At 43.4% G+C, this 27,033-nt stretch overlaps 1 protein-coding gene across 2 annotated transcripts in view; it reads left to right on the plus strand.

The window, feature by feature from the left end:
• Positions 1 to 19,298, plus strand: part of ankhb (ANKH inorganic pyrophosphate transport regulator b) — a 96,702-nt gene extending 77,404 nt beyond the window's left edge. Inside the window, exons 9-12 of one of the 2 annotated variants that reach the window (XM_029703934.1) lie at positions 5,311 to 5,440; positions 5,647 to 5,770; positions 8,014 to 8,113; positions 18,082 to 19,298. In XM_029703934.1, coding sequence (XP_029559794.1) covers positions 5,311 to 5,440; positions 5,647 to 5,770; positions 8,014 to 8,113; positions 18,082 to 18,198 — 471 coding nt within the window. In that variant the 3' untranslated portion in view covers positions 18,199 to 19,298. The remainder of the gene's footprint in view (positions 1 to 5,310; positions 5,441 to 5,646; positions 5,771 to 8,013; positions 8,114 to 18,081) is intronic. The other variant, XM_029703935.1, reaches the window with a different exon arrangement.
• The last annotated feature ends 7,735 nt before the right edge of the window (positions 19,299 to 27,033 follow it).

Below are 27,033 nucleotides of genomic sequence, written 5' to 3' on the forward strand. Positions count from 1 at the left end.
GTGAATATACACGTTAATATACACATCAAACTACACATCCATAGATGTGAATATACACGTTAATATACACATCAAACTACACAACCATACACAAAAAGCAAAACCCAATCATAAGGTTATAAGCAGGATGAATTCACAGCCAGATGTGCTGTCTGTACTGAACAGGTCACGCCATGAGATTGAGACCTTCATAAAGCCTTTATAAATCCGGCATACTGTAGATGCCTCACAATCTTTTATAAAGGTTTCATAAAGCCTCAATAAAGTATACTTAGTTTACCAAACAAGCTCATTGGGTGACCAACGCTTCAGTAGTCAAATCTGCATCATTCACTCAACCATCAGGGGCTGGAGAATGTGATGTTGTTTAGCCTCTTCAAATATATTTTTCCATAGGATTAACGTACAGAACCTCATAACACGAAAAACTGTTTTCCATCAGCAAGGTTAACCACTGAGTTAGCATGTTCTTATTATTTATGTTGACAGTTTTCTGTGAAGGTGAGTGGGTAATACAGTTATATAAACTGTTTACAAGGTGACACAACAGACCTTAGGAGATACTTATTTTCTTGTTTATTATTCAATGTGTCTTCATGCGGTCCAGGGAAGCGTTTATCAGAATATATTCAAACATGCCTTTTTACTTAAAATAAAATCCTAAATAGTAATAATATCTTCACTGTCCTACTATGATTGTTTATCAAAAGTGCTTGAGCAATGGAAGCAATTTGGTTCCCATTCTATCTGCAAGTGATTCATCTTTAGATTAGGGTTAGTTTGTGTGGAAGTCGATTCAGAGTTGAGATTAATAAGCCCCTTACACACAACACATTTGGCACAACGGTTGTGATACAACAAAAATAATCACACAAGCATTGTGGAGGCACCTCAAACTTTTTGTGTAAATATTTTATGGAGACAAACTCAGTTGTAACACAAAACACATATGTTGTATCACAACCATTGTGTCAAATGTGTTGTGCGTCAGTTGTACAGCCTAAGTGGGTACAGGGCCATAGAGCGGCTGGATATCTGTCACATATCCAGTTTTCACCATTACTAATGCACTTTGGTTGGATTATGACATATAGTGACAGTAGTCTATACCTTTTCTAGTACAGCAGAGTGGCTTTACCCTGCGAGGGGTGGAGTTGGGGCAGGCTTGTGTTCAAGCCAAGCAATAACACACCTGATTCATGAAGCCTTGATTGAAGACTAGGACTAGATGATTATTTGAATCTGGTGTGTTACTGCTTGTCTGGAGCAAAAGCCTGCACCTACCCCGGCCCTTGCAGGGTAAGCTTGCCCATTCCTTCATTATGGCAGACAGCAGGTGAAATGGTTGAGTTTCACAATTTTAGTTGATAAGGAGGGAAGATAAGCTATATTTGATATTTCCAAAACATTCATTCTCATTGTGATGATCAATTTAACACATTGAATATAGACTAGAGTTCATCTGACATTCCCATATGACAGACCCAAGGGAAGGTTAGTTGGAGAAAAGCTGAGAGCGTTGGGATCGTTTTGTGTCAAGGATGCATGATAAGCCCTCCTGTGGTATCCTCAGCCTTGTTGTTGTGGTGTATACTTTCCCTGTGGAGACCCTTCTTAATAATTCAACTTTCATAAGAGGTCATATGACTGACCAGAGGAAAATTAGGATAACTTTTTTTTTTTTTTTTAACTAGTCAGTTAAGAACAAATTCTTATTTACTATGACGGCCTACCAGAAGGCAAAAGGCCTGCGGGGACGGGGGCTGGGATTAAAAATAAAAAATAAAATACAAATATAGGGCAAAACACACATCACGACAACACTACATAAAGAGAGAGCCAAGACAACAACATAGCATGGTAGCAACACAACATGACAACAACATGGTAGCAACAGAACATGGCAGAAGAACATCATGGTAGCAGCACAAAACATGGTACAAACATTATTGTGCACAGAATGAAGAGATGGCGACAAAACGGTCCAGTTTAAGTGTTTTTTCCAGCTTGTTCCAGTCGCTAGCTGCAGCGAACTGAAAAGAGGAGTGACCCAGGGATGTGTGTGCTTTGGGGACCTTTAACAGAATGTGACTGACAGAACGGGTGTTGTATGTGGAGGATGAGGGCAGCAGTAGATATCTCAGATAGGGGGGAGTGAGGCCTAAGAGGGTTTTATAAATAAGCATCAATCTTGCGACGTGTATACAGAAATGACCAGTTTACAGAGTAGTATAGAGTGCAGTGATGTGTCCTATAAGGAGCATTGGTGGCAAATCTGATGGCCGAATGGTAAAGAACATCTAGCCGCTCAAGAGCACCCTTAACTGCCTATCTATAAATAACGTCTCCGTAATCTAGCATGGGTAGGATCATCATCTGAATCAGGGTTAGTTTGGCAGCTGTGGTGAAAGAGGAGCAATTTACGATAGTCTAGATTCAACCTTAGCCTGCAGCTTTGATATGTGCTGAGAGAAGGACAGTGTACTGTCTAGCTAACTTTTTCAGGAGGCAGATTCCTTGTAGAAAATCCCAGCTAGCTAGCTAGCTAACGTAGCTAGCAAGTCTCTGACCGTCTTTTCCATGTGGAAAAGAATGTTGTTAGCTAGCTATATATTTTCAGTGTCGGCGAATGGTCCTTTACGACGTCCAAACAAAGTTGTCATGTGGCTGTTGTATTTTGGGGATTCTGAGGAGGACATCTTCTCTGCATAGATGGAGGGGGCTTCAAAGGCCTCTGCATTTGGGTGGAGGGGCTGTGATACTCTCCTGCCATTGTTAGGCTCAAGAGTTTTCACACCTCACTTCAGTGCTAATTTCAGTCAGATTCTTTCCTAGCAGCTTGGTAGCTTAGTAGCCTTATTTATTAAGCTTTATATAACAAAATTACAGAGAGAATTATTGTCTTTTACTTTTTGGCTTCAGAAAGTAGGTTCAGACTGATCATTACTCACAGCGTTTTGTGTTGGATGGTATTTCCAGGTTCCACTGTGTTTCTTCTGCAGGTACTGCTATAGAACTGCTATTTGTCATACAGTGGTTTTAGCATTACATCTCTGTTGTTTGTGATATCGTCATCAATGTTGGTTTCATGCATATTATTGTTTAAAGTAAAAAAAGGATCTCATGTTGTACCTAGGCTGTTGACATATCAAACACTCTAGTTCCCCAAAGCCCCCTACTTTCAGGCCTCTTGTTTTAAGGAGAGCCTCGACAAGTCTCGACTCGTGTCTGTGACCCACACAAGTGGAGAACGTTTTTGCAATTCCAATGGTGTTTATTTTCCAGCCCAGGTCAGTGCTGTCTACACTCATAGAATTAGTGGTGACTTGCCTCCCGAGTGGCGCAGTGGTCTAAGGCACTGCATTGCAGTGCTAGCGGTGTCACTACAGATCCGAGTTTGATACCGGGCTGTGTCGCAGCCGGGCGCGACTGGGAGACCCATGAGGTGGCATGCAATTGGCCCAGCCCAGCGTCGTCCAGGTTAGGGGAGGGTTTGTCCTTGTCCCGTCGCGCTCTAGCGACTCCTGTGGCAGGCCGGGCGCATGCACACTGACACCGTTGCCAGGTGTATGGTGTTTCCTCCGACACATAGGTGCGGCTGGCTTCCGGGTTAAGCGAGCAGTGTATTAAGAAGCAGTGAGGCTTGGCAGGATCGTGTTTCAGAGGACACGATGTTAGTATTATATTAGAATATGTAATATGCATAAACATTCAAGGAACAGTTTCATTTGCAGTGTACAAACTGACATTTACACACACTAACGGGTGACCAAATATAACTATCTGAAAGCCACAACTCCAATAAGCCACACCTTCAATCTGATAAGAGTGCCACCTCTACAATATATTATTAGAAACGTTCAAAATTGAACCCCTACCATCACAAAAAGGTTCCGGTTCGAACCCGAACCCTTAATGAACCTATTTTCTACACAATTGGCTGGAAAGCCTCAATGCTTCAGGAAGCTTAGTTTCCCATCACTAATTAAAATGTGTCTGTTATCCGTCCACTGTGTCTGCATTGTGACCAGATTTCCTGGTCCCTTCCTTTATGCAAATTGTTTCACAGCTTTTCTTTCAAAAGAATATGATTCGTTTTAAATTGCAAGACACATATTGATGAAATCAGACAATGGTTCCACCTGTCAATGATTTTACAGGTTGGAGTAATGATGATTTAAATGGTTTCTCTGTCCAGATCTGTCTACACTTGTAAGGTATCCGGACACAATGTGTGTCTAACTACTTTCGGAGCTGGGCAGGATGATCTGATCACAATGTGTCTTTTGACTGTCTACACAATCAGAATGTGGACAAGATCATGACAAAGGACGCAAGTTAGAACCAAGTATAAAGAGGGCTTTTGTAAACAAAGTGTTGTCAGAGTGATGAACTCCATTTTAGGCGTTGTGGTCTAAGTAATGGAGGGCTATCTTTCCAGATCAGTTTATACCACCCTCATTCTCTGTGGTCAAGGTAATGACAAGGTGCCTCAAACAAACCGTTGCCCTAGGTATGGTATGTGCACGATGCTAGCATTCAGACCCCTTCCCCTTTTCCACTTTTTGTTACATTACAGCCTTATTCTAAAATGTATTAAATAACTTTTTCCCCTCATCAATCTACACACAATACCCCATAATGACAAAGCGAAAACAGGTTTTTACTACATTTTGAAAATGTATTAAAAAATAAAAACAGAAATACATTACTTACATAAGTATTCAGGCCCTTTGCTATGAGACCCGAAATTGAGCTCTGGTGCATTCTGTTTCCATTGATCATCCTTGAAATGTTTCTACAACTTGATTGGAGTCCACCTGTAGTAAATTCAATTGATTGGACATGATCTGGAAAGGCACACACCTGTCTATATAAGGTCCAACTTTTGACAGTGCATGTCAGAGCACAATCTGGGGAAGGGTACCAAAACATTTAAGTTTTTTATTTTTAATAGATTTTCAAACATTTCTAAAAACCTGTTTTTACTTTGTCATTATGGGGCATTGTGTGTAGATTGATGAGGGGGAAAAAACAATTGAATCAATTTTAGAATAAGGTTGTAACGTAACAAAATGTGGAAAAGGTCAAGGGGTCTGAATACTTTCCGAATGCACTGTACAAATGCAACAAGGTCCATTCATGTGTCGCTAGCGAGCACATTGCCCTCCCCAAATCCTAACCTTACCTTCACAACAAAACCATGGAACTGACCATTGATCAGTGTTTAGGCCAGAGTAATTTAACCTTAATCCTAACCCCCTGTGGCTTCAGACAGTGTTAACCCTGTGTTTGGTTTTGGCTGTCCAGCTATGCTTTTTGGTGTTCTGGACGCCTCACATCTCAGAGAGGATCCTAGTAGACATCATTGGTGTGGACCATGCCTTTGCAGAGCTCTGCGTCCCTCCACTGCTAATCTTCTCCTTCTTCCCTGTTCCAGGTAAGATCCAAGTAGGGAATCAGTGGAAATGGAATGTTTGAATTTATCACTAACGTAATGTCAACAGGAATGTATTTTTTGTTGTTGTCGACCCTAACATTAAAGGTAGACTCATCCTACACAGGAGGGAAACTTCCTGCTTATAGATGTCAAAAACAACTAATTTATACATGAAAAAAAAAAAAGTATTTATTTTACCATGACAGTGACCATCCGGGCTCACCTGACAGGCTGGCTCATGACTTTGAAGAAGACCTTCGTCCTTGCTCCCAGCTCTGTCCTGCGCATCATCGTACTGATCACCAGTCTCATTGTACTCCCTTACATGGGGTAAGTGAAGTGCACACTTCTGCTTTCACGGGTCTCACAAGTGTTCACTTCACTACTTGCCAATCTCTTGAGCATGGAGCTAGTGTCATTAGAATTATTTGAAAACCTCAATGCTGGGAGTGTGCACTCAATATCTCAGAACAAGTGTTCAACTTATCATTCACTAGGCTCAAAATTGGCCACTTCACCTTTGATTATTTTTATCTTAAGTGTATCTTTATCTTAAGTGTTCACTTCGTCAGTCACTAGTTTCAAATCTGTCCATTTTACCACCACTCAGTCCTGTTGTTTTCTTCTATTGTGAGAAGTGTTCACTTCACTACTCACTTTTTAAAATGTAAACTTTTTGGGCCAGTTTATCAGACACCGACTAAGCCTAGGCCAGAAGTAAAAAATGTTTTGATGGAGATTCTTCCATTGAGCTTGTTTTTTTTGTGGTTCTTTGTGGCTCAGTTGTTAGAGCATGGCGCTTGCAACGCCACGATCATGGATTTGCTTCCCACTGGGGTCACCCATATAAAAATTGTATGCATGCATGACTAAGTCGCTTTGGATAAAAGTGTCTGCTGAATGACATACATTTGTGGCCTAATATATTGGCACCCATGCGCATTTCTTAAATAATTCACAATTTCTTCTGGAAATTGAAAATAACTTTTAGTCTCCACACCATGTTATTGGATTTTCAACATTGCAGAACCAATTTTATTTTACAGCTTCCCCGCCTTGAATCCTCACCTTAATAATAATTAGTGGGGAAAATGCCAAACTGACCCAAGATCAGTGTTTAGGGGCGACTTCACCCTACACCAATCCGAGGCACCATTGCAATCATTGGCGCCACTTCCTGGACGTGAAGTGTTTTTGTGCAGACACGTGGGAAGGTTGTGGAAAAATGCATTGTACATCCGTGTGTGAACTAAGCACTAGTCTATAAAGTCACCAATCTACTTTTTGTCACGCTTCAGTGGACCTCATAACTTTGTGAAACAGTGGGACTATGTCCCAAATGGCACAGTAATCCTTACATAGAGCACTACTTTTGACCAAGGCCCATAGAGCTTTAGTCAAAACTTGTGCACTATGCTGTATAGGAAATATGGTGCCATTTGGGACAAAGTAATCCTTACACAGAGCACTACTTTTGACCAAGGCCCATAGAGCTCTAGTCAAAACTAGTGCAGTATATAGGAAATATGGTGCCATTTGGGACAAAATGTGGGTCAGTACAAAATAACTGCTGCATTGAAAGTGACCATGAGTTAGTTAACTATTTTGTGGAAAAAAATACAGTATAACTTTGCTTACATGAGGTTATCTGACGGTCTTTACGGGATGCGTCATTCAAGCATTTCGTTTATTTTCAGTAATACATATAGTAATACACAAGAAGTGCGAAATAGCCTCATGCTGGCTAACTGAAGGTGTATGAAAAGAGTGAGTGTGTGTGAGATGGTGGAGATGCAGTGGTGCAAAGTACATAAGTAAAAATACTTTCAAGTTCTATTTGTAGTTTTTTGGGGTATCTGTACTTTACTATTTATATTTTTGACAATTTTTACTTTTACTTCACTACATTCCTTATGAAAATATTGCACTTTTTGCTCAATACATTTTCCTTCACACCCAAAAGTACTTGTTACATTTTGAATGCTTAGCAGGACAGGAAAATAGTCAAATTCACGCACTTATCAACTGAACATCCCTGGTCATCCCTACTGCCTCTGATCTGGCGGACTCACTAAACACATGATTAGTTTGTAAATTATATCTGAATGTTGGAGTGTGCCCCTGGCTTTCCGTACATTTTTAAAACAAGAAAATGGTGCCGCCTGGTTTTCTTAATATAAGGAATTTTAAATGATTTATACTTTTACTTTTGATACTTAAGTATATTTTAGCAATTACATTTACTTTTGATACTTAAGTACATTTTAAACCAAATACTTTTAGACTTTTACTCAAGTAGTATTTTACTGGGTGACTTTTACTTTTACTTGAGTCATTTTCTATTAAGGTATCTTTACTTTTACTCAAGTATGACAGTTGGGTACTTTTTCCACCACTGTGTAGGAGATGCACCAAGTTAACAGTAGTAGTGTGTCAATTTCCACAGCAACCAGAAGTGTTGAAGCATGAGGCTAAACTTCTCCTCTGTTTTGGTCCCGTAGCTACCATGTTGTAGCAGCATGAAGCTGTGTGCGTACATGTCCTTGGCTTACATTGTAAGATGTGTATTTCAGGGTGCATGGAGCCAGTCTGGGAGTTGGGTCTCTCCTTGCCGGATTCCTTGGAGAGTCGATAATGGTGGCAATAGCTGCCTGCTATGTCTATCGAAAACAGGTAAGGTACACAGCATAAACCACATGCCGATCTGGGGCCTAATTTATAACACATTCTTGATAGTATTTGATAGTAAATTGTGTGTTTAACGATATCCATAGCACCAATCTGATTTATAAAAATATGCCATTTATATGGATTGTGCATGAAAATGTGGGATTTATAAATGAAACATGCTTATTTGTGACTAACACTTTATGGGTGTTTACAATACTTAAACCACATTTTTGCATATTTTAAGAAATTATCGTATACAGAAATCTACTATAAAAACTTAAAAACTTTTTAGAAATGAGCCCCTGATCCGCTAATGTTGCACCATAAATGAATCTGGATCAGGGGCTCATTTCTAAAATGTTCTTACATTTTTATAGTAGATGTCTGCATAAACTTACCAGCAAATGGCTACTTTTGCGATTCACTTGCAGTAAACCATGGGAACCCAACCTGATTCAGGACTCCACATAGACCCTAAATGCAGATGTTTCATAACAATAATACAAATATTTGCGCATTAGTCATCAAACCTGGAAAAGGCAATGGCATTGGAAATATTACTGTAATGCGATGCTACTGGCGGCAGGGAAGTCAGGCGCAGGAGAGCGGAAACTGATTTACAACGGTTGTGTTTAATAACCATAAACCACCGTCAACAGAATAATACAATCAATGGGTCAAACAAAACCCTGTAAATACCAGCATACCATGCACAAGCACTACAACAAACAATTACGGACAAAGACATGGGGGGGAACAGAGGGTTAAATACACAACATGTAATTGATGGAATTGGAACCAGGTGTGATGGAAGACAAGACAAAACCAATGGAAAATGAAAAGTGGATCGGCGATGGCTAGAAGGTTGGTGACGTCGACGGTCTAACGAACAAGGAGAGGGACCAACTTCGGCAGAAGTCGTGACAGTACCCCGCCCTTGACGCGTGGCTCCAGCAGCGCGTCAACACCGGCCTCGGGGACGACCCGGAGGGCGAGGTTCAGGGCGAACCGGACGGAGACGGTGGAACTGCTGCAGCATTGAAGGGTCCAAAACGTCCTCGACCGGAACCCAGCACCTTTCCTCCGGACTGTACCCCTCCCACTCCACGAGATACTGAAGGCCCCTCGCCCGACGTCTCAAATCCAGTATGGAGCGAACGGAGTACACCGGGGCCCACCCGATGTCCAGAGGGGGCGGTGGAACCTCCCGCACCTCAGACTCCTGGAGCGGGCCAGCCACCACCGGCCTGAGGAGAGAAACATGGAACGAGAGGTTAATACGGTAATTGGGTGGAAGCTATAACCTATAACAAACCTTGTTCACTCTCTTCAGGACTTTAAATGGCCCCACAAACCGCGGACCCAGCTTCCGGCAGGGCAGGCGGAGGGGCAGGTTTCGGGTCGAGAGCCAGACCCGGTCCCCCGGTGCGAACACCGGGGTCTCACTGCGGTGGCGATCTGCGTTCTTTTGGCGTGTCACGGCCTGCTGAAGGTGGACATGAACGGCTTCCCATGTCTCCTCCGCGCACCTGAACCAGTCGTCCACCACAGGAACCTCGGTCTGACTCTGATGCCAAGGTGCCAGAACCAGCTGGTACCCCAGTACGCACTGGAAGGGAGAGAGGTTAGTGGCGGAGTGGCGGAGCGAGTTTTGTGCCATCTCGGCCCAGGGCACAAACGCCGCCCACTCCCCCGGCCGGTCCTGGCAATAGGACCGCAGAAACCTACCCACATCCTGGTTCACTCTCTCCACCTGCCCATTACTCTCGGGGTGAAACCCTGAAGTAAGGCTGATCGAGACCCCCAGACGTTCCATGAACGCCTTCGAGACCCTAGACGTGAACTGGGGTCCCCGATCAGACACTATATCCTCAGGCACCCCGTAGTGCCGGAAGACGTGTAAACAAGGCCTCCGCAGTCTGTAGGGGCGTAGGGAGACCGGGCAGAGGGAGGAGACGACAGGACTTAGAGAAACGATCCACAATGACCAGGATCGCGGTGTTACCCTGTGAGAGTGGAAGATCAGTCAGAAAATCCACCGACAGGTGCGACCAAGGCCGCTGTGGAACGGGTAAGGGGTGTAGCTTACCTCTGGGCAGGTGCCTAGGAGCCTTACACTGGGCGCACACTAAGCAGGAGGAAACATAAACCCTCACGTCCTTAGCCAAGGTAGACCACCAGTACCTCCCGCTCAAACAACGCATTGTCCGACCGATCCCAGGATGACCAGAGGAGGGTGATGTGTGGGCCCAATAGATCAACCGGTAACAAACAGCAGACGGGACGTACAGATGCCCAGCAGGACACTGGACGGGAACGGGCTCTGCGCGTAATGCCTGCTCAATGTCCGTGTCCAGCTCCCACACTACTGGCGCCACCAGGCAGGAGGCGGGGAGTATGGGAGTGGGATCCATGGGCCGCTCCTCTGTGTCATACAGCTGGGATAATGCGTCTGCCTTTACGTTCTGGGAGCCTGGTCTGTAGGAAAGGGTAAACACAAAACGGGTCAAAAACATGGCCCACCTTGCCTGGCGAGGGTTCAGTCTCCTCGCTGCCTGGATGTACTCCAGATTGCGGTGGTCAGTCCAGATGAGAAAAGGGTGTCTAGCCCCCTCAAGCCAATGTCTCCACACCTTCAAGGTCTTGACGACAGCCAACAGCTCCCGGTCCCCCACGTCATAGTTTCGCTCTGCCGGGCTGAGCTTCTTCGAGACGAAGGCACAGGGGCGGAGCTTCGGTGGCGTACCCAAGCGCTGAGAGAGCACAACTCCTATCCCAGCCTCGGACGCGTCCACCTCCACTATGGATGCCAAAGAGGGATCCGGATGGGCCAGCACGGGAGCCGAGGTAAACAGAGCCCTCAGATGACTAAAAGCCCTGTTCGCCTCAGCCGACCACTGCAAACGCACCGGGCCCCCTTTCAGCAGTGAGGTAATGGGAGCCGCTTCCTGACCAAAACCACGGATATACTCCGGTAGTAGTTGGCAAACCCTAAGAACCGCTGCACCTCCTTTACCATGGTGGGAGTCGGCCAGTTACGCACAGCTGAAATGCGGTCACTCTCCATCTCCACCCCTGAGGTGGAAATGCGATACCCTAGGAAGGAGACGGATTGCTGGAAAAACAAGTATTTCTCAGCCTTGACGTATAGGTCATGCTCCAACAGTCGACCAAGCTCCCTGCGCACCAGGGACACATGCTCGGCGTGTGTAGCAGAGTATATCAGAATGTCATCAATATACAACACTACACCCTGCCCGTGCAGGTCCATGAAAATCTTGTCTACAAAGGCTTGGAAGACTGATGGTGCATTCATGAATCCGTACGGCATGACGAGGTACTCATAGTGCCCTGAGGTGGTACTGAAAGCCGTCTTCCATTCGTCTCCCTCTCGGATACGCACCAGGTTGTAAGCGCTCCTGACATCTAGTTTGGTGAAGAAGCGCGCCTCGTGCATTGACTCAATTGCTGTGGCTATGAGTGGTAGCAGGTAACTATACCTCACAGTGATCTGGTTCAGACCCTGATAGTCAATACACGGGCGCTGACCTCCCTCCTTCTTCTTCACAAAAAATAAACTTGAGGAGACGGGTGAAGTGGAGGACCAAATGTACCCCTGACGCAGGGATTCGGAGACATATGTTTCCATAGCCTCCATCTCCGCCTGTGAGAGGGGATACACGTGACTCCTGGGAAGTGCAGTGTCTACCAGGAGATTTATCGCACAATCGCCCCGTCGATGGGGTGGTAATTGCCGGGCAGAGAAGGCGAGAGGCAAATCGGTATATTCAGGGGGAATGCGCACGGTGGTGTCATGACGTTGCCCTCTGGGTTTTCTATGCACCATCCCCCTACCTACCTCCCCCTACCCAGGCTGCTGTGGTCAGAAGGCGGTCGTAAATTCCAAAGGGAATGTCCTGCCTCAGAGGCCACAGTTTTGAGACAGAGTGGGTTTTGTATAGAGAACAAAGGATTCTTCCACTTCACAGGATTGGAGAACCGAACGACATTTATGTTCTGGAGAAGGTATAAAAGATCGGTGAAGAATCCAGCTACGAACTGGTCCGTTTGGTACAATTTTGTGAAACTCATGAGAGAAAATACGTACATATTACGATGATAATGTTTATATAATAGCCTCAGCTATGGGACTTACATCTAAATGGCTGTATAAAATTAATGAATAAGGATAAAGCTATTTGGAAGATGTTGAGATGCTATGTACTGATGTTAATGTGAGAGAATTGTATTTCTGTTCAAAGCTTAACCTCTCTGGGCTATGTGGGACGCTTGCGTCCCACCTACTCAACAGCCAGTTGAATCCCGTGGCGCGTTATTCAAATACCTTAGAAATGCTATTACTTCAATTTCTCAAACATATGACTATTTTACAGCATTTTAAAGACAAGACTCTCGTTAATCTAACCACACTGTCCGATTTCAAAAAGGCTTTACAATGAAAGCAAAACATTAGATTATGTCAGCAGAGTACCCAGCCAGAAATAATCAGACACCCATTTTTCAAGCTAGCATATAATGTCACATAAACCCAAACCACAGCTAAATGCAGCACTAACCTTTGATGATCTTCATCAGATGACAATCTTAGGACATTATGTTATACAATACATGCATGTCTGTTCAATCAAGTTCATATTTATATCAAAAACCAGCTTTTTACATTAGCAGGTGACTAGCATGTGACTAGCATTCCCACCGAACACTTCCGGTGAATTTACTAAATTACTCACGATAAACGTTCACAAAAAAACATAACAATTATTTTAAGAATTATAGATACAGAACTCCTCTATGCACTCGATATGTCCGATTTTAAAATAGCTTTTCGGTGAAAGCACATTTTGCAATATTCTAAGTAGATAGCCCGGCATCACAGGGCTAGCTATTTAGACACCCAGCAAGTTTAGCATTCACCAAAGTCAGATTTACTATAAGAAAAATGTTATTACCTTTGCTGTCTTCGTCAGAATGCACTCCCAGGACTTCTACTTCAATAACAAATGTTGGTTTGGTCCCAAATAATCCATAGTTATGTTCAAACAGCGGTGTTTTGTTTGTGCGTTCAAGACACTATCCGAAGGGTAAATAAGGGTTACGAGCATTGCGCATTTCGTGACAAAAAAATTCTAAATATTCCATTACCGTACTTCGAAGCATGTCAACCGCTGTTTAAAATCAATTTTTATGCCACTTTTCTCATAAAAAAGCGATAATATTCCGACTGGCAAAGCCTGTTTACATTCAACGAGAGAAAAACTAAAAGCATGCTATCCACTCATGCACGAGCCTCGTCTAATGGCCCTCTGATAGAGCACTTGCCAAACGCGCTAATGTGTTTCAGCCTGGGCATTGAATTACGTCATTCAGCTTTTTCCCGGGTTCTGAGAGCCTATGGGAGCCGTAGGAAGTGTCACGTTACAGCAAAGATCCTCAGTCTTCAATAAACAGAGGCAAGAAGAACAACAACTTGTCAGACAGGCCACTTCCTGGTCAGAATCTTCTCAGGTTTTTGCCTGCCATATGAGTTCTGTTATACTCACAGACACCATTCAAACAGTTTTAGAAACTTTAGGGAGTTTTCTATCCAAAGCCAATAATTATATGCATATTCTAGTTACTGGGCAGGAGTAGTAACCAGATTAAATCGGCTAACGTTAGCTACCCAATTATGCTTTGCCAGTTAACATTAGCTTGTTTTAGACAAAACAGCAAAGTGAAAATTCTTACTCCTATAACTAAAGTCCAAGTAACATGATCATGTTAACTACAACATGTGTTAACCTCTATGGGACCGGCGGGACGAATTCGTCCCACCTACGTAACAGCCAGTGTAATCCTGTGGCGCGATTTTCAAAACGTTTGAAATGCTATTACTTCAATTTCTCAAACATATGACTATTTTACAGCTATTTAAAGACAAGACTCTCGTTAATCTAACTACACTGTCCGATTTCAAAAAGGCTTTACAACGAAAGCAAAACATTAGATTATGTCAGCAGAGTACCCAGCCAGAAATAATCAGACACCCATTTTTCAAGCTAGCATATAATGTCACAAAAACCCAGAAGACAGCTAAATGCAGCACTAACCTTTGATGAACTTCATCAGATGACACACCTAGGACATTATGTTATACAATACATGCATGTCTGTTCAATCAAGTTCATATTTATATCAAAAACCAGCTTTTTACATTAGCATGTGACGTTCAGAAAAAGCATATCCCCCGCAAACTTCCGGGGAATTTACTAACAATTTACTAAATTACTCACGATAAACGTTCACAAAAAGCATAACAATTATTTTAAGAATTATAGATACATTACTCCTCTATGCACTCGATATGTCCGATTTTAAAATAGCTTTCGGATGAAGCACATTTTGCAATATTCTGAGTAGATAGCCCGGCATCACGGGCTAGCTATTTAGACACCCACCCAGTTTAGCCTTCACCAAAATCACATTTCCTATAAGAAAAATGGTCTTACCTTTCCTGTTCTTCGTCAGAATGCACTCCCAGGACTTCTACTTCAATAACAAATGTAGGTTTGGTCCCAAATAATCCATAGTTATGTTCCATCAGCGACGTTTTGTTCGTGCGTTCTAGACACTATCAGAATGGTAAATCACGGTCGTGCGCATGGCGCATAACGTGACAAAAAATGTCTAAATATTCCATTACCGTACTTCGAAGCATGTCAACCGCTGTTTAAAATCAATTTTTATGCCATTATTCTCGTAAAAAAGCGATAATATTCCGACCGGGAATCTGCAATTAGCTAAACAGCCGAAGGAAAATACTGCACGGGGTCGAATCGGGCACGCACCTAATTCCATTGTCCTCTGATGGGCCACTTGGAAAAGGCGATAATGTGTTTCAGCCTGAGGCTGCCTCGTCATCGTTCAGGTTTTTCCCGGGCTCTGAGAGCCTATTGGAGCCGTAGGAATTGTCACGTTACAGCTAAGATCCTGACTCTTCAATAAACAGAAGCAAGAACAACAACACCTTGTCAGACAGGCCACTTCCTGCATGAAACCTTCTCAGGTTTTTGCCTGCCATAGGAGTTCTGTTATACTCACAGACACCATTCAAACAGTTTTAGAAACTTTAGGGTGTTTTCTATCCATATATAATAAGTATATGCATATTCTAGTTACTGGGTAGGATTAGTAACCAGATTAAATCGGGTACTTTTTTATCCGGCCGTGTAAATACTGCCCCCTAGCCCCAACAAGTTAAACTATCGATACAGAAGAATAACAAGTCTTTGATATTAATTACTAGTCTGCGGCTAGGTATTCGGTATCATTGAACGTGACAACCGACGAAACATCCATTCTATAACGACATTAATGAATGTCGCTTTGAAAGAACCATTCTAACCAAGCGAGAGAGAGAGAGGACGAAACTCTCCAACAAGGATCCCGACGACACACTGAGCGTAAATATGTATATTGATTGCAATTGTTCCCGAATGAGTGAGCGTTCATGTGCAAAGGATTAGCATATCAATTCTTAATATTTATCAACCCTGTAGTGTTTTCTATGCTGCCCCCACCCCCCTTGTTTGTTTAACAAGCCGCCATGCCGGTTTAGCCCACTAGGGCACATTCCTCAACCATTGCTTTGTAACGATACCTACTGTTTTGTATGCTTTCTGTGAATTACTTAGTTTAGTAAATAAATTATTTTAAGACAATTGATGTATGGATGACTTAGTGAAGACTGGGTTCGTGCAGATAACAACAATTTACAACGTTTGGAATGAGACTGACGCTAGGTAAAAATAAGTCATTAAATCAGAAGACTCATAGGTCAGATATGATATCTGGAAAGTTATATTAGGAAAATTATAACTTTGTAATCTGAATATTTTCCTTGGTGCCCCGACCTTCTAGTTAATTACAGTTACACGATTAATCAGTTAATCACGTAATAATAATTACAGAGAGTTATTTGATAAACATGTCTTCAGTTAATGATGCCACAGACACGACAGTGGAGACCTGGTCTGGACTTTCCACCATAGTAGCACCAACGGAAACCCCTAAACACCTCCCCGAGCACTCCCGCGACCACCCCGTGAGAGCCCTCTGTGGCCAAGAAACAGTGGGGTCATTACAAACTAACCAGGGTAGGCCTAGCATCACGGGAAACGCAGGAGAGTCAATAAGGAAGACTAATTCTCTCCTTGTTCCCCCCCTGCGTCACCATGCCCAGAGGAGCAGTGGCCTCCCTGATGAAACCTGACCCTAATGGTCGACTATCTAAGGTGTGAACGGGGAAGGGCACAGCCATGGGAACAAAGGGGATCCCTAAACTATGGGCGAACGATCCCAGCCGCGCCTGAATCGACGAGTGCCTTATGCTGGGAATGCGGGGAAAACTCAGAAAAACTGACATAGACAAACATATGAGCAACAGAGGGCTCTGGGTGAGAATGGTGCCGGCTCATCTGGGGTGACGCCAGAGCGCCCTGCCTGCTGCCTCGATCCCCAGAGGAACCAACCCAGCACCGACTGGCAGTGTGACCTCTGAGGCCACAGATGGTGCACGAGCTGGAACCCCCTCCGGTCTCCCTGCGCACCGCCCCTCCCAGCTCCATAGGTATCGGACAGGGGGTGCGGGGGGGATGGAACCAACAGACCCCGATCTGAACGTCCGCGGGTAGCCAGCAGGTTGTCCAGCCGGATGGACAGGTCCACCAGCTGGTCAAACGTGAGGGTGGTGTCTCTGCAGGTCAACTCCCGATGGACGTCCTCACGCAGACTGCAGCGGTAATGGTCGATCAGGGCCCTGTCATTCCATCCCGCGCCGGCAGCCAGGGTCCTAAACTCCAGGGCGAACTCCTGGGTGTTCCTCGTCTCCTGCCTCTGATGGAAGAGGCGCTCACCCGCCGCTCTACCCTCGTGCGGGTGGTCGAAGACTGCCCAGAAACGGCGGGTGAACTCCTCAAACTGGTCCAATGCCGCATCTCCCTTTCTCCACACGGCGTTGGCCCACTCCAGGGCTTTCCCGGTGAGGCACGAGACGAGGGCGGACACCCTCTCACAGCCCGACGGAGCCGGGTGGACGGTGGCCAGGTATAGGTCTAATTGTAGAAGGAACCCCTGGCAGAGGGTTCCTGGGGGCAGGGAGAGACGAATCCCACTGGGACCAGGATGAAGAGGGGCACTCAGTGGAGACCCCGGTTGTGCTGGTGGAGGCGCTGGAAGAACTCCCTGTCTCTCCCAGCGGTCCATTGTCTCGACAACGCGGTTAGAGCATTGCTACGTGCTCCCGGACGTTCTCCTCCACCCCTATACCCGGGGTACCTGCTCCTGCTGACTCCATAGTATTGGTCCATAATTCTGTAATGCGATGCTACTGGCGGCAGAGAAGTCAGGCGCAAGAGAGCGGAATCCGATTTACAACGGTTGTGTTTAATAACCATAAACCACCGTCAACCGAATAATACAATCAATGGGTCAAACAAAACCCGGTAAATACCAGCATACTGTGCACAAGCACTATAACAAACAGTTACGGACAAAGACATGGGGGGGGGAACAGAGGGTTAAATACACAACATGTAATTGATGGAATTGGAACCAGGTGTTATGGAAGACAAGACAAAACCAATGAAAAGTGGATCGGCGATGGCTAGAAGGTCGGTGACGTCGACCGCCGAACGCCGCCCGAACAAGGAGAGGGACCAACTTCGGCGGAAGTCGTGACAATTACTTTTATTTAACAGAGCAAAAATATGTTATACTGTATGTGGCTTGGTCACTATAAGACAAGTTATTGTTACAATTATCCAGTTGTAAACTCTCCTAAGAGAACCAAGTAAGAAAGAAAGTCATCATTATCAGTTATCACATAAAATAAAGATGAAATAAAAAATAAAACATTTTGTTCTGAGTGTTTGGCACTCAGAGGTGATAAATCATATTTTTCCTCCATGTAGAAAAAAAAGAAAGACACGGAAGTTGAAGAGGTGGGGGAAGGGGAAGAGGACTCAGCCCCAATGAATGATGTACGGCCCCGGCGACGAATGGACGATATCGTGGAGGAAGATGAGTGAGCCAAGACGGCTGAAGGACTCTTGAAGGACATGCTGGGGGATAGTACAAGGGAGTTCCCTTGTTTTACTGGGGCAGTTTTTCAATCGTTTTTGGCAGCCTGTTGATACCCCCCCTTTAACCGTACATGGTTTATGAGGTTTGGAGAGTACCTAAACAACACCCCTTTATGTTTAATCTGATTGCTACCAAGCCAGTGATGCATGGTAAAGATGCTAACTTGCACCAAAGCAAATGTTGCTCATTTTACTCCATATGTTCGCCAAACTTTTCTGTGCTGCCGTCTTCTACTTTTATGAGCTATTATGAGGAAACACATTTTTACTGTACTGTATAACTTCAACCGCTTGGAAAACATCTATTTTGTTTTACTTTGAATGTACAAGATAAATAATGTAGAATAAGTAATGATGCTGAGGTAGGTCTTTGTGTTGTGACCTTTTAACTTTTATTTCTTTTGGCTGTACACCAGCTGGGGAACAGTTTATGGTTCCCAATAATAAACAATAAAATAACAAATATGATATATTAACCACAGATTTCTATCAAAGTTGAGAATGAAAAAGGGAGTTTTAAATAGTTTCCTGGTGTGCGAGTGATGGCTTGGTACCATTATAAAACATTTATATTATAATGTTGTTGATGTAAAAAAAAACATGGTCAGTTTCTGTATAAGTGATGTTAACTGAAATGGCGGGTTGGGGGGGAGGGGGGGTTGACTGGACAACAGTTGTTTCTTGTTTTTATATCATGTCTGTTTTAGTATTCTTTTTTAATTTCAATCTCAGGATGTAACTCCATGATACATACCGCATGGTGGTGTCCAGTTGTTGATCCCCCCCCCACACCCATTCTGTATTATGAACTCTCTCCATTGCCGATGATGCACAAGTATTTAAAGGTGTCTGAAGCTTCTGTAAGTTTTCTATAGATTGTAGTGGATAGCGAAGTCTTACCAACTCATGGGGCCTTTTGTATTTAAAATATGACCGCTAAAGCCCTGTCCAGTGTAACAAGAGCAAATATGACTTCTCTTATTATTGTCTATCAACACAAAGGGCCAGTTCTATTCTACAATGATTAAAGGGTGATTCAGTCGTTTAATTTCCCTCTGAGAGTGTTTTTACTGTAGGCTAGTATTTTGTCCCCTTACATTCAGCAGCTGCTAAACATTTTCAGTTAGGCATTCAAAAGTTCCTTTCTACCTAAGGGCATCCACACTTTTGTGACTGAATTGCCGTAGCATGGATAAGCGTGGTCAGGGAACTCACTGTAGTTGGTTTTTGATCTGTACCTCATTTAGATAGGAAGCTATTGCAAACAAGGCTTATAAGTCATCTATATTATAATACCATAAAACACAAACTCATGGATTTGCGTCCTAGAAATTTTGAAAAGGTTTTCTTAATTTTGGGCTCAGAAGAGGCACATAGACCATGGGGTAGGCTACTTTAGATTCCACTGTTTGGTATTTTGGTTTATTTTTCCTGATTGTGGCGTGGTCGGTAACTGGAGATAGATTCTCTGAAGTGTCAGGAGACACTTTAGAGTCACTCTCCACCACCGGAGGTTGGTGGCATCTTAATTGTGGAGGACGGGCTCATAGTAATAGCTGGAACAGAAAAATGGAATGGTATCGAACTAAATTGATGCCATTCCATTCACTCCATCCCAGCCATTATTATGAGCTGTCCTCCCCTCAGCAGCCTCCTGTGCTCTTCACTAATCTATCATAGTGAGAGTCAGTCTCCACCAGTCTATTAGTCAATCATTCTGCACCAATCTATTAGGTCACAGACAGACTGGTAGGATTGTCGACCGTCTGCAAACCGATTCTACATGTAGAAGCAAGCAAAAACGATGCCCATCAGTTGCTATAACACACCGCGCCGACAGCAAGCGAACGGCGAACCAACAGCCCCTTACTGTGCAGACCAACAATCAATCTGCTGAGATTTCTCCTTTAGACTCATTCTCCATTAAACAAGCCCGGAGTCATAGTCAGTCTCCACCAATCTATCCCAGAGTCATAGTCAGTCTCCACCAATCTATCCCAGAGTCATAGTCAATCTCCACCATAGAGTTAGAAAGAGGACACAATTTTGCCATTATGGCATCTGTGACAGCATGGGCAGTGCCATTGAGGCTATCTCCATTTAAAGCAGTCAATTTTCTTTTTCTTTGTTTTTGGAAAAAGCGTAAACCTAATATCTGTGACATACTGCCACCTGCAGTGCTGGAGTCCTGAACCAAATCTTGTGTGTAATTAATTTATTGTCGCCACTAGATGGCGGTGATATATCCACTTAAAGCCATTTACGAAACATACGCAAACCATTTTGAAGAAGACAGCGCTCTATTGGCTGATTGCTTCCAACCCATTGGCATCCCCACCCAGTTGACTACTTTAAAATGTTGGAAGCCCTCAATGGCAAAGTCCATGTTATCCAATGTAAACTCAGCAAAAAAATAAACGGCCCTTTTTCAGGACCCTGTCTTTCAAAGATAATTCGTAAAAATTCAAATAACTTCACAGATGTTCATTGTAAAGGGTTTAAACACTGTTTTCCATGCTTGTTAAATGAACCATGAACAATTAATGAACATGCATCTGTGGAACGGTTGTTAAGACACTGACAGCTTGCAGATGGTAGGCAATTAAGGTCACATTTATGAAAACCTAGGACACTAAATAAGCCTTTCTACTGACTCTGAAAAACACCAAAAGAAAGATGCCCAGGGTCCCTGCTCATCTGCGTGAACGTGCCTTAGGCATGCTGCAAGGAGGCATGAGTACTGCAGATGTGGCCAGGGCAATGAATTGCAATGTCTGTACTGTGAGACGCCTAAGACAGCGCTTTAGGGAGACGGGACGGACAGCTGATCGTCCTCGCAGTGGCAGACCACGGAATGCACAATCGCTCCATCAGTGCTCAGACTGTCCGCAATAGGCTGAGAGAGGCTGGACTGAGGGCTTGTAGTCCTGTTGTAAGGCAGGTCCTCACCAGACATCACCGGCAACAACGTCACCTATGGGCACAAACCCACCATCGCTGGACCAGACAGGACTGACAAAAAGTGGTCTTCACTGACGAGTCACGGTTTTGTCTCACCAGGGGGGATGGTCGGATTTGCGTTTATCGTCGAAGGAATGAGCGTTGCATCGAGGCCTGTACTCTGGAGCGGGATTGATTTGGAGGTGGAGGGTCCGTCATGGTCTGGGGCGTTGTGTCACAGCATCATCGGACTGAGCTTGTTGTCATTGCAGGCAATCTCAGCGCTGTGCGTTACAGGGAAGACATCCTCCTCCCTCATGTGGTACCCTTCCTGCAGGCTCGTCCTGACATGACCCTCCAGCATGACAATGCCACCAGCCATACTGCTCGTTCTGTGCGTGATTTCCTGCAAGACAGGAATGTCAGTGTTCTGCCATGGACAGTGAAGAACCCTGATCTCAATTCCTTTGAGCACGTCTGTAACCTGTTGGATCAGAGGGTGAGGGCTAGGGCCATTCCCCCCAGAAATGTCCAGAAACTTGCAGGTACCTTGGTGGAAGAGTGGGGTAACATCTCACAGCAAGAACTGGCAAATCTGGTGCAGTCAACGAGGAGGAGATGCACTCCAGTACTTAATGCAGCTGGTGGCCACACCAGATACTGACTGTTACTTTTGATTTTGACCCGCCCTTTGTTCAGGGACACATTATTCAATTTCTGTTAGTCACATGTCTGTGGAACTTGTTCAGTTTATTTCTCAGTTGTTAATCTTGTTATGTTCTTACAAATATTTACACATGTTAAGTTTGCTGAAAATAAACGCAGGTGACAGTGAGAGGACGTTTCTTTTTTTGCTGAGTTTACATGGGTAGTAGTAGGTGAGTCAGACAGACAATATGGTTTTCATGCATCTAATTTGCTTATTTCTCAGCGGCGCCAACAGCAACCCGCCTCGGCCTCCTCACCTAATTGGCTATCAAGTTCAAAAAAGTTAAGTGAATCAGGTGGGAATCGGATGGAGAGTGAGTGTGTTGTTCAAGATGGATAAACAAAAGGCAAGACCAAGTGGTGCACAAAAACACAGCAAATAAACTTCATCGAATCAAGCTCGTAACAAATTACTGAAGATAAGCAAATCAGCAAAGCTACCACCTCGTCCTCGACTGACAAAATACCAGCGCAGGTGGAGGCCTACTTAAGCACCAGCTAGCACTAGCAGCCTCCCAGTCCCGATAAAGTCCTCACTGCCTGGGCCCATCCATGACTGTGGCCTTGCTCCTCCTCTTCTTCCTCCTCTCGAGAATAGTGACAGTTCCTCTAATGAGAGTGCCGGCCCTCCTCCTCCTCCTCCTCTCCCAGAAAACCAAGCTGATGACTGCTAAAGAACCAGCAGCGATAATGAGAGCAAACCCCCTTTTTGGGTAAGTCTCTAAGAGCCTTGCACAACTGAATTGTACAATATTTGTGTCCCATTTCAGGAAACTAGGCGTATGTCGCAAGTCACTATATATATATATATATATATGGGAGGCAGGCAAATACCTTTCACTGAGCTGTGTAATGACAGACTGACAGGGGTGAGACAATTAATTGTAATTTATCTTTTGTTGTTTGCAGGTGCGCTATCCTTCTGACCCTATACAGCCAGGTCCCATCTACCTTTTAACTTCTCGCAAGTGTGGCTTGTTTGGTGTATGCTGTGAAATAATACCACAACTAGTCAACTACTTGATTGATGAAGGCATGTCATCCAACAAAGGCAGCAGCGCAGTCATCATGTGAAGGACAGCATTGTGACGGGGGTCAACATTCCACAGCTGGTTGGACTAGAGGATGGTACAGTGCTGGTGGAAAGCTATGGCTGGCAACAACACCTGACTCCGTACTTCAGACCGCTGTCACAGATCAAGCAATACCAGCACTTCAGGTGAATATAATTTGCATTGCATTCTGAGGTTATTCTTCTTATCTAAACTTGGGGGGTGAATTGATGTTGTGCAAGGTTGTAATGTATTTTTTTTTGTTATTTCCTGTTTTACAGCTTCGACGGTCTGGAGCCTGGTGTTATTGTCGCCTAGGACCGTTCAGACTCAGTCGGGACCAGGTTTCAGCAGCTGCGCAACGCTGACATAGATGGGAGGAAGCTATCTCTGCACTAAGCTATCTCTGCACTTAGGGAAAACTGAAGCAATTATTTTTGTATCCAGACCTAAATTGTGTAGGTCGTCTGAAATCAGAATGGAGTTAGGAGGTGAGGTGCTGACTACTAAAACCTCTGTTGGCTACTTGGGATGTATCCTTGATGGAAGCTTAGGAGGTGTGAGCATGGCCAATAAGGTGCTAGGGAAGGTTAATGCCAGGACTAAGTTTTTGCCTAGAAAGTCCAAGCAGCTTGATAAGGACTCCATGAAAGTGCTAGCTACTGCCCTCATTCAATGCCATTTTGACTATGCTAGTACTTCCTGGTTTGGGGGCTTATCTAAACTTATGAAGGGGAAGCTCCAGATAGCCCAGAATAAGCTGATCCGGGTAGTATTGAAGGTGAGTCCACGTACTCACATAGGCAGGAGCTGCTTTCAGGAACTAAACTGTCTGCCTGTTGAGGCTAGGGTGTCTCAGATTAGACTAGGTTTGGTTTACAGGAGTATTTATGGTCCTGCGCCCAGATATCTAAGTGATTACTTTCCTCGTGTTAGGGATGCACACAATCACAGCACCAGATCAGGTGTTGCTGATGTGTGCTTATACAGGTTCAGTAGTAATGCTGGGAAAGGTACTTACCTGTACACCGGAGCCTCAGAATGGAATGAGTTGCCTCTGCCTATAAAAACAACGTCCTCTCTGGGCAGCTTTAAAAATAAAGTAAAAATATGTTTGATGTCCTCTGTGCCCATATGAATAACACCTATGATGTCTTCCCTGTGGCTCAGCTGGTAGAGCATGGTGTTTGCAACGCCAGCATGGTGTGTGCAATGCCAGGGTTGTGGGTTTGATTCCCACGGGGGGCCAGTACAACAACAACAAAAAATGCATGAAATGAAAGGTATGCATTCACTACTGTAAGTTGCTCTGGATAAGAGCGTCTGCTAAATGACTAAAATGTAAATGTAAAATGATGTAACTGGAATGACGAGATAGATGTTCTTCTTCTACGTTTTTGTTTTATTATTATCGTACTGTGTTCGATCTTGTCTAGCCATCTTGTGTCAAGAGGACCACAATGGAAATAAGTCCCAGACTTTATTGTGTGTTATCCTCTATGATTTTATTTATGTGAATGTATGGCTTTTAAGTTGTATGTGTGCTTGTTTTTTAAAATGGTCAAATTAATAAACTAAACTAAAAACTATGACAATTTAGTACTTTTTCCACCATTGGATGTGACTGTGGCAGCGTAGCCTAGTGGTTAGAGCGTTGGACTAATAAAGGTTGCAAGTTCAAATCCCCGAGCTTACAAGGTACAAATCTGTTGTTCTGCCCCTGAACAAGGCAGTTTCTAGTTCCTAGGAACTTGTTCTTAACTGAATTGCCTAGTAAAATAAAACTGGTGATTATAGCATTTCTTTCACATGACCCATCAATTTAGACAAGTGTGTCGGGTAAGCGTCATCTAATAATTATCAAATATTTTTATCTGGACACTTTCTGTTTATCTGGAATTTTTCCTTATTGTAGGCTACTACCACTTTTAGTCTTAATTTCAACACTACTTACTGTTTAACACATGACCTCACATGTGAATCCTTAAAGAAATGGGTGGGGCTGGCTTAAGAGGGTGTGAACAATGCTGAGGAGAGCTTTCCAGTAGGTACCAAAAAATTCAAAGGCCATTTTCTCAAAAGTGAGTTTACAAGTTTGTAAACTTTCAAAGCAGAATTACTTTCCCATTGTTCCTCGAAAAATGCAGTGTATGATATACCAAGTCTCTACTTTTATCCAATGTCAAAAAAACACAATTTCAAATTTTTCTACATAAGACCAATTTACATTTACATTTACATTTTAGTCATTTAGCAGACGCTCTTATCCAGAGCGACTTAATTTGAGCCGGTTGGTCACATTTGCACATTATTCTTTAAAAAATGTTTTCAAGCTCTGTGAAGTTGGTTGTTGATCATTGCTAGACAGCCATTTTCAAGTCTTGCCATAGATTTTCAAGACGATTTAAGTCAACACTATCTAGGCCATGGAGGAACATTCAATGTCGTCTTGGTAAGCAACTCCAGTATATATTTGGCCTTGTGTTTTCGGTTATTGTCCTGCTGAATGGTGAATTCATCTCCCAGTGTCTGTTGGAAGCAGACTGAAACAGGTTTCCCTTTAGGATTTTGCCTGTGCTTAGCTATATTTCATTTCTATTTATCCTGAAAGAAACTCCCTATTCCTTGCCGATGACAAGCATACCCATAACATGATTCAGCCACCACCATGCTTGAAAATATGAAGAGTGGTACGCAGTGATGTGTTGTGTTGGATTTTCCCCAAACATAACTCTTTGCCACATTTTTTGCTTTTTACTTTAGTGTCTTATTGCAAACAATTTTGTTTTTGAATATTTTTATTCTGTACAGACGTCCTTTTCACTCTTTCATTTCGGTTAGTATTGTGGAGTAACTACAATGTTGTTCATCCATTCTCAGTTTTCTCCTATCACAGCCATTAAAAACTGTTTTAAAGTCACCATTGGCCTCATGGGGAAATCCCTGTGGTTAGCTTCCTCTCCGGCAACTGAGTTAGGAAGGACGCCTGCATCTTTGTAGTGACTGGGTGTATCGATACACCATCCAAAGTGTAATTAGTAACTTCCCCATGCTTAAAGGGATATTCAACGTCTGCTTTTTTATGTTGACCCATCTACCAATAGGTGCCGTTCTTTGTAAGGCATTGGAAAACCTCCCTGGTCTTTGTGGTTGAATCTGTGTTTGAAATTCACTGATTGACTGAGGGACCTTACATATAATTGTATGTGTGGGGAACAGAGATGAGGTAGTCATTAAAATCATGTTAAACACTATTATTGCACACAGAGTGAGTCCATGCAACTTATTATGTGACTTGTTAAGCACATGTTTACTCCTGAACTTATTTAGGCTTGCCATAATTGAATACTTATTGACTCAAGACATTTCAGCTTTTAATTTTTTATTTATTTGTAAACATTTCTAAAAACATAATTCCACTTTGACATTATGGGTTATTTTGTGTAGGTCAGTGACACAAAATCTCAATTGAATCCATTTTAAATGCAGGCTGTACAACAAAATGTGGAAAAAGTCAAGGGGTGTGAATACTTTCTGAAGGCACTATAGCTATATATAGTAGGCTAGATTGCATTGTCTGCATAATAAAACAATCCCTAGTAAGCTATTGTTTTGACGGTGGACTGGTTGTATTATTTGGCATTAATAGACTGGTTTTACGCAGCACAAACTTTATATCCAAGCTGTGAGACGGCTAAGGTAGGCTACAGGCCAACAGGACAGTTGTATATAAAAACAAATCAGATTAGTACGCTGTTGCATCAAAAAAAAAAAATGCAATGTTTTGAATTTCACACTTTAATTACTAATACATTATTGCCGCCAGCCAGCATTCTAAATAGCAGCATTGCAACACCGTAGGCCTTTAGCTTTGTGAACCATAAAACGCTAGGCTTAACATGAGAAAATGACGAAAAGTAAACATGTTATAGGAGTGTCTCAGGCTAATGATCACAACTTCTATTATCATTTAACAAGGTTTAATAACAATTAGAAAGTTACATGGTTAGCTCCCATAGCTGTCAGCTAAGCTATCTATTAACTAGCCTATCTGTCTCAGTTCGGATTTTAACATTACTTC

This window comes from Salmo trutta, chromosome 21, assembly GCF_901001165.1.
Source record: "Salmo trutta chromosome 21, fSalTru1.1, whole genome shotgun sequence".
NCBI lineage: Eukaryota > Metazoa > Chordata > Actinopteri > Salmoniformes > Salmonidae > Salmo > Salmo trutta.